Below are 13,021 nucleotides of genomic sequence, written 5' to 3'. Positions count from 1 at the left end.
AACTCAGGTTTCTCTCTTCCTAGATATCTGCGTGCCACAAAGTTAAGAGTGTCTCTCAGCTGGCACACTGATAGCCCACCAGCACATCGTATTGCTGCCCCGTCTGGGGATCTCAGCTCTGCTGTCCGTCGTGTGGTCCTTCGAGTCCCTTTGGCCCTTGGACACCTCTCTGCTCACAGTCCGACACAGGCACGCAGCACTGTGAGCCTAAAAATCTGACGTTTGACTTCTTCCTTTGCTTCACTTCTCTCCAACCGAGAACCGAACGGCGGCCCTGCCAGGGTTGCCAAGCGCGAGCCGCACGACACCACACCAATAGCGTGGCCATCTCACTCTTGGTCCACGCGACGCTTAAATTAAATGAGCGCCTTGCTTCGCACCAGTCCCTTTGATTATTTTTGGCATGTTATTTCCTTCTGCTTGCTTTTGAAATAGATGCGGCTCTTAAGTGTCTTCTCGTTCACTGGCTTTCAGGATTATGCATTACCATCTAGCAGCAGCGCGGCGCGCTTCTAAATACTCTCAAAGCAGAAGGCGGCCCGGCGCATTCGCTCCCTGTGGCACCGGCCTGGCATTTCCAGGCACCCGCCGCGCCGGGGGCCAAGGCAGGTGACGGCGGGAGGCGAGGGCCGCAGGCCAAGCCCCCTCCATCCCCGCCTTCCTCCTTCCCTCCCTCCATCCCCCCCTCCATCCCTCCTTCCCTCCCGGCCTCACTCACCCGTGTAGAAGGCGAGCACGGCGACGGGGGCGCCGAGCAGCTGGTCGCAGAGCACCTTGGCGAGCACGGCGGCCGGGCGGCGGCCGGGCAGCGCCCGCTCCAGCGCCCGCAGCCACACGTAGCTGAAGTTGCCGTGGAAGGCGAGGGCCACCAGCGCCACCCGCCGCGTCTGCGCCCAGTCGGGCGGCGGCCCGCCCCCGCCCCCCGGCCGCCGCCGCCGCCTCCACAGCTGCTGCGCCGCGTCGCCCGCCGCGAAGAGACCCGCGTAGAGCAGCACGTTGCAGAGCCAGGGGAAGCGCCGCACCCCGCCGCGCAGCGCCGCCGCCGCCATGGCCCGCCGCCCTCCCGCCTTCGCCTCACGGGCCCGCCCGCCGCCACCGCCCTCGCCTCAGCGACCCGCCCGCCGCCCTCCCGCCCTCGCCTCTCGGGCCCGCCCGCCGCCACCGCCCTCCCCTCAGGGACCCGCCCGCCGCCACCGCCCTCGCCTCAGCGACCCGCCCGCCGCCACCGCCACCGCCCTCCCCTCAGGCACCCGCCCGCCGCCCTCCCGCCCTCGCCTCACGGGCCCGCCCGCCGCCACCGCCCTCGCCTCAGCGACCCTCCCGCCGCCCTCCCGCCCTCGCCTCTCGGGCCCGCCCGCCGCCACCGCCCTCCCCTCAGGGACCCGCCCGCCGCCACCGCCCTCGCCTCAGCGACCCGCCCGCCGCCCTCCCGCCCTCGCCTCTCGGGCCCGCCCGCCGCCACCGCCCTCCCCTCAGGGACCCGCCCGTCGCCCTATCCCGCCCTCGCCTCACGGGCCCGCCCGCCGCCCGCCGCCCTCCCGCCCTCGCCTCACGGGCCCGCCCGCCGCCACCGCCCTCGCCTCAGGGACCCGCCCGCCGCCACCGCCACCGCCCTCCCCTCAGGGACCCGCCCGCCGCCACCGCCCTCGCCTCACGGGCCCGCCCGCCCGCCCGCCGCCATCGCCGCCCCGGCCCGGCCCCGCTCCCCGGGCGCCCGGCGGCTCGCGGCCGTGGCTGGAGGCGCCGAGCGTGACAGGCGGCGCTACCGCCGCCTCCTGCGCCGGGGCTCTTCCCGCCCAAGCACCGCTGCGGGAGCACCGCGGCGCTGCTGCAGCGTTTGGTTAGGAAGCACCGAACGGACGCTACGCTAGCCACTGTTGCCTTATCATTACTTATTATTATTTATTATTTATTTATCATTTATATTTATATCTATTTTAATGTTTACATTAATTTTATTATTTATATTTATTCTATTTTTTATTATTCCTTGCTCACACGAGTGGGTTATGGGTGTTTTTCCCAAGCCTGCTGGTCCGCGGTCCGGCTGCTGCCAGCTCCCTGGCGCCGCCGGTGTCCCGCGCCGGGCCGGGCCGCAGCGTCCCGCGCGGTTGCTCCGCTCCGCTCCGCTCCACGCCTCGCTGCGCGCACCGAGCGTCGGGACCGAGCTCCGCCGAATCGCGCCCGGAGCCGCGGCCGCGGAGAGGCGCCGGAGCCCCCGCAGCGCCCCTGGTCCTGGCGGTGCCGGGGTCCTGCAGCGCAGCGCTTGCCCGCAGAAGGCTGCCGAGCAGCAGGAGCAAGGCCCCTCTGCCAGCTCAGGCTTGCCCGGGGGACCCATCGCCAGGCAGGAGGAGGTGGTTCGTTCAGCCCCCGCACCTTACCGCCGCTGCTCCTGCCGGCTCCATGCTGTAGACCCATAAAAGTGTAGATAAAAAGCCTAACTCAAGAGTGGACACAGTTACAAAAATGAAACCGCTTCTGGCAGTACAGAAATTTTATTAAAGGGAAGTGGAGCTTTCTCAGCACACCTTTGGCTATATTGGGACTGTTTCAGTGTTCAGATGCTGAGTAGGTCTAGATTCTCACTGTGGCAGCTTCCAGTTGTAGGTTAAAAGTGCTTGGGCCAGTGCTGGCATCTGACCCACCTAGCTGTCCTTTTCTGGACACATAGCATGCAAAGGGAAGGCTGTGCATCCTATTGGGTTTATTAATGCGTTTGAAACTGTATGATGAAACCTGCCAGGAAAAAATGAATCTAAATAGTCATAGGTAGCTTAATAATACAATAGAGAAAACTGGATTGTACTTGGAAAGATATATTGTGTGGTGACCCAGGAGCTGTAATTATCAGTTTGGGAACAAACAATATTAATGATATCTACAAATTATATTAATAAATTAAGACAAATAATATAAACAGAGCTAAAGAGAGTAGAAATACGTAATAAAATTTGTATCTCCATATGATCCTACAAATCAAATTCCTCATCCTTCTCTTTTTTATGCCCAGGACCAGGAATAACATCTATAATTGTGATTGTTCATTGCAGGCTTACTTTAAAATTCTTATACCATGATTGCAAAAATGTCCTCTGAATTCTCTGTATCTCTTACCAGTTTGCACCACAGAAGCTGACTGAAAATGAAACAATAATTTTTACAGCATTTGATGAATAAGGTGTTTAGCCTTGAAATAAGAGCAGTGGAACTGAGCCTGCCATTCTGCTTCAAATGGGATTTGTAGGACCTTTATTGTTTTTCACAGAACTTATCGTAATGAGGCCCTGCTGTCCTAAATGCTTTTGAGTAGGGAATAACAGTAATGCTGTTTGCAAACCTTTGCTGTAGATGCCCACGCCAGTGAGTAGCGTGGTGTGACAGGAGCGTGCCTGCACATGGTGCAGGGGTGCGGAAGACCTTGCGCCCGCACTACAGGTGTCGTGGGGGTGAGTGGCATCAGGCTGCCTAGGGCTGTGTGTCCCGAGGAGCCTGAGGGCAAGTCGAGCCCGTCCCCGTGCTCCGGCCACCCCGTGCACGGGGCCCCGCTCTGCCACCCGGGCAGGGCAGCCTGCTTGCCCGGGCCCTGTTACGGGCACCTCCTTCGTGTTTAATGCCAGCGCAGGGCAAGATACGGCCTGTTCTTCTAGAGCAGCACCAGCATCCTCTCGTGGGATGCTGAGGAGAAGGGAGCACTCAGAGGCGGCAGTAATAAGTAGGTTAAACCAACAAAACTGGTGTGACGGCCAAGTGTTTTTCACAGGTTTCGGCCGTCCCTCCGCCCGGCAGCCTCGAACCCGCGGCGCCAGGGACACAGCCGCGCCCCGGCTGCGGTCCGCCCCGCGGCGGGGCTGCACTCACTGCGCATGCGCCAGTACCTGTCGCCTCCCGGCCCCCTTCCAAGAATGTTCCATTAGATAGCGAGGGGGAGGCAGGCGGTCCCGGAAAGGACGGCCCGCTGAAGAAAGCACGCGCACTCTGCCCCCTCCGCCCGTGCGGTCCCGGCTCCTCCCCACGCTCCTCCCGCGTTGGTCTGGTCCCCTCTCAGGCAGCGGCTACGGAAGCTGGGAGGGCGCCGCCGCCGTTCCCTAGGTGAGCGCGTTGCGTGCCTCCTCCCCCCGCGGCTCGTCAGCGCTGCCAGCGTGGAGCCGGCCGGGGCCAAGGCGGAAGTGCCCGGCGGGGAGCGGCGCGCACCGGGGGCGCCGCCGGCTATGGACGCCTCCCTGGAGAAGGTCTGCGGGGGCCGCCGCGGCGGAGGACGGGAGGGGCGCTGAGGCGCGGCGGGCCGCGGGCGTTGCGCCGCGGCGGGGGGCGGCGGGGCCGTGCCCCGGGGGCGGGGGGGGGCGGCGGCGAGGCGCCGGCGGCTTCTGCATCCGGAATCCGCGAAAAGTCTGAGGTAACTGCGAGGAAAAGGCTTTAGGGACAGTTATTTTTTCTTTTCGAAAAAAGAAGGTGGAGCTTATTTCCTGGGAGCGTTAGGCTTCAGCAAGACAGTGGAGGAAATACTGCTTGACCTTTTTTTCCCCTTTTATATTGGAGGCGTTTTCAGCCAGTTGTTTGCTTTCTTCTGTCCGACGTACTGTACAAAGCAAATATTGATTCTGTAATGCCGTAAGTCACGGACAAGGCTTGTTTTGCCTTTGTCACTGTGAGTCAGTCAGACTCCGGTGGAGTAATCCAGGAGCTGTCACACATCTGCTGGCTTTTATGGCACCTGCTGTGCTTCGGAAGACCTGTTTGAGAAGTGCGAACGGAATGGCTGCTTTATATAGCTTATCCACGTTTTTGTTTGTCTTCAAGAATAGAATACACTTGGTATAGTTTTATTTTGTGTGCTTAAGAGAAGTTAATACATCTTTCTCCTTTGCCTCACTTGTTATACCCAACATGATCAGTCTTTGTGATCTTTGGAATCAGCAAGACAAGACTGAATAGGATGGGCTCTAGTAAAATGAACACTAAGGAAAGTCAGCAACTGTCTTTCTGATATGATTAATGACTGGGTAACAGAACTATTTGATATAGTAAAATCCCCATGAAAAATATGTTAAAGTGTATTTGGTAGGCTATAAAAGCTTAAGGTCTTTACTAGTGCTAACAAAAATCAGTGACTGGTACTTGTTCTAAAAAGTTTAAATTAGTTAAGTGAGACTTAATTGAGTATACTAGTTTAGAATATGCTTTGTTTTCTGTCTGAGGCCAGTTAGTAATGGTAAAATATGCAAAAATATTTAAAGAATACACATTAATATGAGAGTTGTCTCAAATGATTCCCCTGTAGCACTGACAAAATCTTTGTAAACTTTGATTAACTAAATCACTGTAGTAAGCCATAAAAACCTAATTTAAGGCTTAAATGCTTAAAAGTCTTAACTGAGTAAAAGTTCATGTTTTGACTGTTTGTATTCTTGACGTGAGCAGTAGTCTATAATGGTGAGGGCCCTGTGAAGACTTAGGTGTCTCATTTTCTCTATATGCAAATAAATAGATATGTATAAAGGGTTTTTGTTTGTATTACTTCCTCTCTTGTTTAACATGGCTTTCTTTTCCCCTTGCATAGTGAAAGTTGTCCTCTATATAATAAAATATTATGATATAATTGTCTTTTTCCCACAACAGTTAGTGCCTTCTTGAAGTAGTCTGGTTAAGGATTGTTGTATATCAGTAAAACCTGCACTTTATTTGGTATATTAGAAGTCTTCTCCCTAAATCTGAAATTCATCCCAGGTGGAATACGTTTGTCCTCAAAGAATGCGCATCCACTTATACTGTGCCTATGCAAACATTATCATAATATATCTGAAACTGTCTTTTATTTGAACAATGGATTCTCTCCTTTTTATTTATTTGCACATATGACTTACTGGGACATCCGTGATAAGTACTTTTTCACTGTATTAAAATTTGTCAAAATTTTGTATTAAATTTTCTTAATAAAGAAGACACTTTAATAGAATCATCTGATGAGCTGTAAGGTATGGTAATATCAAACAACCTCAATCACTAGTTTTGTGCAAATTTTAAAAAATAGACTTTTTTTTTTTTTTTTTTTTTTACTAAATGAAAAGCTTCTTGGGAGTTGAAAATGCTGTGTGATGGGGTTGTGAGTGAAACTTGTAGAATCTGATAGACAGCTGTGCACACCACCATTCTAGTAGTTTAGTTCTGTAGATTTTCTTTGTTTTGTCAGACAAATGATCTCCTTCATTTCAGTGTATGAATATTGTGTGTCATAAGTGGCATGGGATTGGAATTCGGATGAACTTCAGATGAGATCCAGAAATCCTTTTTGTTGAAACTTCAAGCTTAAGTTCTTCTGGAAGCCTGTGTTAATTTCAGAACAAGTTTGGCCAGTGGATCTGTGATTTTGTTTGTTTGTTTCTCCCATTTGTATTTTGACCTATGTGACAAATCTTCTGAAGGATTTTAACATTTTAAGTTTCAGATTGATTACTTTGACACTGGTAAAACATGGCAAATTCTTTCTTCACAACTTCTTGCAGACTCCACAACACTGTTTTTCCTAAACATGAAAAAGTTTCTGATTTCTCACTCAGCCTCTGACTTTTGTCTCTTGTAACTGCATTAATTACCCTAACATCCTGGTAACTTCACAGAAAACTCGTCACAGCAGACCTGTGTGCCAATTCTGCTGCATGTCAGGGAAGTGATTAGGATAAAGAGAGCAAATGCCTTTAAGCAAAAGCCTTATGGTAATATGACGCCTTTTTCATTTAAGGCTAATAATCATGAAGCTGCTGGGTTTTTGTTGTTGTTATCTATAACTTTTCTTAGCCTGGTGAATAAACATAGTATTCTTTTGGCTGAAGAATAAACTGATTGTTGTTTGAGACTAATTTACTGTTGAGAATGGTTTTTGGTTTTGGTAGTAAAACTTTCTTCTAAGCAAATGTAGTAGCGTAGTGGGAAAATGAGACATACTTTTCATGAAATATTTAATTAGCTACACTTGTGAGTCTCTGCACACACAATAGTTTACTTTTGCAGACTGATAGACTGTTAAAAATTGTCTGTCTCTTTCTTACATCTGAGGTACAGCCTACTGAGAATGCAAAATTAAGATTAAAAAGCATTAGTATATGAAATAATATTCTCATTTCTAAGTTTATAATTAACCTTTAGTCTTATCACAACTAGAGATGACCCCTCATCCTTCTGCTCTTACCAAGTGACCCAGTGGTCAGATATGCTGCCTTTAAGTGAGAAACAGTTTACAGTTCAAAGTGCTTTAATAAAATATTAAGTACAAAATTCAGAAGTAAACATAAATCAGACTTACTGCAAGTTAACCTTATTGGGTTGGATTAGTACATTTTGAAGGTAACATGATTTAAGAAAAAAAAATCAACGTAAGCTAGTGAACATCAGGTTTTTTGAAGGACTGAAGGGGGCAGGAGGTGGCAGGATGCTGAATGGAAAGAAGTGGTGGCTGGTGCCTCCTTAGCTCTTGAAAGGGCATCGTGTGTCTTGTAACTCAACCAGTCAAAGGATCAAAAACCTACCTGCAATCAGAGTCGATCCCTTTGATTCCAGGCGAAGGAATGAGTGCAGAAACAGAGGCTAACGTAGGCAATTTCAGTTTCTGAGGTAATTCTGCAAATAGTGTCCCAGTTTTTGTAGTTATTTCCCAGTTTGCAGTTCTAAGTCTCTTTTTAGCAAAGGAGAAACATTTTTTAAAAAAAATATTTCTGGCTTTCATATTAATGTGCAGAGACACAAACTTTAAGTGAGTTGATTCTTCAAATCTACAGCATTTTTCTTTGACTCATTTCTGTTCCTCTGTTTTATTCCTTATACTTCCTAATATAATGTTTCTGATAAGAGAATAAAACATTATTTATCCTCCCCCACCCCTTTTTCTCTTGCCATAATTTTGCTGCTTCTCCACAAGCTAGTAGACCATAGTAGTGGTTTCTAAATCAGTGGTATCAATAGATGTCTGGCTCTATTTATTAATATTTATTAGAGATTGGAACTACTGCTGGTACTGGGAGTCTAAAAAGTACTAGAGCTGATAATGTCTATTAAGTGAGTGCTGGTTCACACTGCAGGCACATCTGATCTTCTGTCTCAGTGGTTTACTCCCAGACACGTGAGGACACAACCTAAAAGAAAGCAAACACATGCTTCTTTATCCTTCAGATTTTCAAGAACTGTAGGTCTAAACAATCCTATGAATAATCTCAGAAACTTGCATAAAAAAGCAAAAATAAGTTTAATAATATTAAATTAAATTCAAAAGGTAGAGGAGAACTTAGAGACATGCCAATTCTGCTGTGCTGGATGGAGTACTGAAGAGGGCCCATAGCTTTCCTGTAAGTTACTTGGTGGAAAGAGTTACTTAGTGCTTGGTGGAAAGAATTACAGAGATGAAAACAAGTTTATTGGGATGGCGCACGTGAAGGATGCGGATGCTGCAGAAGACCAATAAAACACGAGTCAGGCAAGCCCAGGGATGGAGCCTGCGGCTGAAGGGAAGTGACCTTGGGTAGGGTGCTAGTGCATCCTGCTTTAAAATTGTGTTTTCTTTGTTTCTTGTACTATGAAGCTTTTACTTCCCTTTCCAAAATAGGCATGGAAAATATTCATATAGGGAATGAAGGAATCTGTCAAATAAGAAGATGGAAGAAAAGCAGAATGCTCAAGAGGTGCATAAGGAAGAGCACCAAGATGCTCTGTAGCCTCTAAATCAGCGAATGCTGAAAAGCTTTGAAAGAGCAAAGACTAACGCTTTGGACAACAAGTATTTGCACCCTTACAGTTAGTGCACTGCTTGGGCAACTTTATTTTCCCAGGGCGAGGGTTATACCTTGTTCTGCATCCTTATGAAAAATCCAATACAGGCATCACAGCACTTACACCTAATGCAGTTGTTATTGCCCAAAGAAAAGTATGTTGACCTGTGGTTCAGCAGGTAGTGTTCAAAAGCTTGCATGCTAATCTTTTTTTCATTTGTGTTCTTGAACTGTTTAAAAAAGTATTGTTTGTTACTGCTCAGAGTTTAGGCACACTTGAGTTTACTTACAGACTAAACCAAAGCAATATGCTGCTTTTATGCTGCATTATTGAACGTGTATTCAGAAACTTTTCTTAATGGAATGGCTCCTTGAAACTTTGCCACTGCCTATTTTTCTAGCTGTTTAAAATAAGCAGAAAGACGATCTGCTTTCCACCTCCACACCCTTGCTAATGTGAGTAGGGGAGGAAAAGTATACATCAAATTCAGTATGCAGCGGTAATAGGGGTTTTTGGCTTCCTGTGATTCAAGGGAGAAAATAAATTGCTGTGTATCCAGTTAACAATTGGAAAAAAACAGAAGGCATTTATTTTCCTGTTAAACCCATATCAGAATTCAAAGACTTGCTGGATTTCATAGCACTCTATGAAACTTAAAGTAACATTCTATGGCAGAAAAGTAAGTTTTAAACTGTGTGTTATGCCCTTATTCTGTCTGCTTATTTGCAGAAGGGATTCATGCATGGTAGTTACTAGAAAGCGAGAGAGGGTGAATTGCAGGGGAAGCATATGCAAGTTACAATATCTGATGTGATTCCAGCAGGTGAATTTTGTGTTAGTAACAAATATAAGCAGCTCAGATGCTTTTCTTCTAATGTCTCTACATCTTATAACATCATCTGCAGCAGATGTTTGAATCTTTTGGATCTAATGCTGAGAAAGATTTAAGCAAATAACTGCCTTCTATCCATTTTTCATGTTTTGTTACCATCTTGCAATAGAGGCTGCCATAATCAGTAAATTATGTCTGGTCAGTTACTCCCTGTAAAAATCAGGTTTGATTTTGGGAGACTTTCTTTGTTCTTTCCTCAAACATTTGTTACTGGCCACTTCTAAAGCAACAGAATGCAGAGCTATCGGTTTGGTTTGATCCAGTGTGACCATGCCTGGCTACTGATTCTTCCAGCCACCTACCCCTTGCTATAACATGAGATAAATCTCTAAATATTTCAGTAAAAAATAGTCTTTGAACATATGGTAACTCTCAACTGATTTTTTTTTTTTTTCCTCTCTTAATCAGTCCTCCAGATGAAAATAGTGTAAAATGCTCATGTAAGTTAATCCCACCCCCTTCTGGAGTTAAATTTACTTTTGTGCCTACTTCTGCATGAGCAGCCATACCTGTCCGGGTGGCACGCGTGCCCTGTGACTGCCAGTGGTGGGAAGCGTGTGCAGACTTTGGGCAATACTGTTTCTCAACTGACTGCCTTAGCAAGCAAGCCACTGTATCTCTGCAGCATGGCTAGTGCGAGTTTAAATACTCTTGAACTTGTTTGGGATTGTGTTCTTAAAAACATACAAACCCCAAACCTTAGCAACAACCTGAAGGGTTAACTACTAGATGCTTTGGTTTGGGGACCGGGCTGTTTGGTTTAAAGTTCTTAAGTGACAGTTTTTCTGAAAAACTGCTTTTGCTTTGAACAAACTACTTACTGATCTTTGAGTTTGTCAGCTGGTTCATAGGAGCTCCGTTCAATGATTTTTTTTTTTTTAAGTTCTTTTCCATCCCAACAGGCTCCTTAATAAGTATGTGTTGTTACCTGGTTTCAGCAGTGAATCTTAGGTTTTTAACCTGTTTTATGTAGCTAGAGGGCTGCAACTGTTGAAAAATAAGTTGTCAGTCATCTTTAAGCCAACTGCAGGTTGGTTTTTCCCTTTTGTCTTGTTAAAGGGCATTTCTCAAATTTAGATTACAAATTGGTTTAAAGGTACTTGAAATAAGTTTATAAGATTGTTTAGATGAGGTGGTTTCCCATCTGTTTTGAAAATTATTGTTGTCAAAGTTAAACAGGTAAACCTAAATGACACTATGTTGTGTTCATGTTTATGCTCTATATTACAAAACTGCCATTTTACCTCTACATTTGCTAGAGCAGCCTTAAAAACATCTTGCTTTCCCCAGTTAAGAAATACTGGCTTTTTTTAACCTCTGCTAGAAACTAATACTTGAATATGTTTGAATGCCTTTTAGTTGAACTGACAATCTGAAGACACAAACTTTCAGTTTATGCAATTATTTTCCTATGATTTTAAATCAAAATGCTCAAAGACCAACCTTAGTCAAAATTCTTAATGTTTAGCTTCCCAAACAGCTCCTTTTCTGGAAGGTAATGTGTAAGAATAATGTTGTGCTTATCCGGTGATCTGGCTTTGTTCCTTGTGTCTTTTTCCAGTTACTACCGTGGTGGAGAGGCTAGAGTTTGTTTTGTTTTTTAATGAGAATCAGTTTATCGTAAGAGAGCTGAATGTGTCAGGGAGTAGTCTGGCCTCAAAGAGATGATACACAGCTGAGAAGATGGTAACGTTTAGTAGTGTAGAAATATGAGTTCTCAGGTGAAGTGAAAGGATAACTTTTAAATGAGCTTTTCCACAGAAAGACTTATATTTGGAGTATCATTATGTTTTCTGTACTCTGTTATATGTTTTCATTTTGTTTTCTGAGTTCAGGATATATAACATGATACTGTTTTAAAAGAGTACGCACTGAATAATTAAAAAGCATCTGCCTCATGCATTAATTTTTATCAAGGATGTGGGCACACTAGTGAGATAGATGGTTTATCAGTCTTTTCAGAAAAGTTTCTTTTTTTTTTCCCTGAAAGATGGTCGACCCTACTCTAGCAGAGATGGGAAAGAATCTGAATGAAGCAATGAAGATGCTAGAAGACAATCAAAGGTATGTGCAAAGAATAACAACCACAAAAGCAATAACTGTATGTGCTGTGCTGGAGATGATTATTAATGTCATTGTCATTAAGCAGATAGAACTCATTTTCTTAGTAGCTTAAGGTCAGGTTGTAATTTGAAGTTTACACCTATACAAATCACCATTGTTTCTCAAATGATGGGATTTTTCAAATAAATGTATATATTTCTAATGCATGCTCTGTAGTATTCAGAATGAATCCAGTGAGTCCATTTTTTCAAATGTCCGATCTCTTCCTATTGCAATACAAGTAACTTTTCCTTCATATATGAGACCATTCACCAAGTTTGACATTTTCTCTTAAAGAGTTAAAAAGATTAAAAAGCTTAGGAACTTTGTATTTCAGTCTGAGCTGAATTTTTATGTTGATCTTATTTGGTTTATTCATCAAAACTGTTTTAAGTGAAGTCATAGGTTGCAAAACATGTCAGTATGTATTTCTGCGAATCAAAGTCATACATACATATTTGTTGCTTTGTAATACAAACTAAATATAGTAGTTTGTTCTTGCGTCTTTCATTTAGAAAAGAGGAAGAAAATGAAAAGAGATATACACGAAAGGATATTCCTGGTCCACTCCAAGGCAGGTAAGCAACAATGATTTTAGATAACGCCTTTTTTTTTCTTTTTTTTTTTAAAGAGTCTGTAAATTACATATAAAATGTTTGCTTTCCAAGCAACTTCTGTATTAATGCAAACATTAACATTTACCAGGCATGAATCTACTTTTGTGACTATTTCCATATTTATGAAGAGGGGGAAAAAACATCGCTTGTCCTTGGCGACTGAAATTTTGTACTGCTGGAAGCTAATGAAGCATTGCTGCATATAGCTGTGATTGAGACGTAAAGTAGATGCAGATAAACTTGTGCTACAGAATAAAGATTCATTGAAACATCCAGTTAAGAAATTAATAACTGAGACTGATATTTCTTTCTGGATAAAGTAGAAAACCTTAAAAAAAAAAAAAAATCCTATTTAGCACAGCAGTCTGAAAAATTGCATGGAGCTTTTGTGCATAAGGCACAGATCGCTGTATTTGAAAATTAAAGTTTAAATTTGTCATAGCCTCCGCTCTGCAAATGGTTCCTGCATAAGTCCAAGCTAACACTTAAGAAAATTTTGCAATCTATTTGACACTCTTGTGTACATAAACTGAAATTTTTTTTTTTGAGTTGGGACACTAAATTGGCTTTTTCTAAGAATAAAAAGCAATTTCAACTTTAGGTGTGTTAGTTCTTGCACTACTATAAATTTTAGTTGGAAGTGTACAAGTTGAGT

General features: G+C 45.1%; 2 protein-coding genes across 15 annotated transcripts in view; one reads left to right on the top strand and one right to left on the bottom strand.

Moving 5' to 3' along the window:
- Positions 1–1,052, bottom strand: part of MPV17L (MPV17 mitochondrial inner membrane protein like) — a 35,547-nt gene extending 34,495 nt beyond the window's left edge. For all 11 annotated transcript variants that reach the window (XR_010885807.1, XR_010885809.1, XR_010885806.1 and 8 more), the window contains exon 1: positions 719–1,052. Coding sequence is in view for 6 of the 11 variants with exons in the window: in XM_067306230.1 (XP_067162331.1) it covers positions 719–1,049 (331 nt within the window). In the remaining 5 variants the exon portion in view is untranslated. The remainder of the gene's footprint in view (positions 1–718) is intronic.
- A 3,022-nt stretch (positions 1,053–4,074) lies between these two features.
- Positions 4,075–13,021, top strand: part of PDXDC1 (pyridoxal dependent decarboxylase domain containing 1) — a 34,087-nt gene continuing 25,140 nt past the window's right edge. For 2 of the 4 annotated variants that reach the window (XM_067305966.1, XM_067305965.1), the window contains exons 1-3: positions 4,075–4,229; positions 11,637–11,710; positions 12,265–12,327. In XM_067305966.1, the coding sequence (XP_067162067.1) occupies positions 4,209–4,229; positions 11,637–11,710; positions 12,265–12,327 (158 nt within the window). In that variant the 5' untranslated portion in view covers positions 4,075–4,208. Of the gene's footprint in view, positions 4,230–4,370; positions 4,394–8,851; positions 8,909–11,636; positions 11,711–12,264; positions 12,328–13,021 lie in introns of those variants that run through there. The other 2 variants (XM_067305967.1, XM_013940177.2) reach the window with 2 other exon arrangements.

Source organism: Apteryx mantelli, chromosome 16, assembly GCF_036417845.1.
Source record: "Apteryx mantelli isolate bAptMan1 chromosome 16, bAptMan1.hap1, whole genome shotgun sequence".
NCBI lineage: Eukaryota > Metazoa > Chordata > Aves > Apterygiformes > Apterygidae > Apteryx > Apteryx mantelli.
The sequence above is the reverse complement of the archived record's forward strand: the minus strand, read 5'-3'. Positions and strand labels throughout refer to the sequence as shown.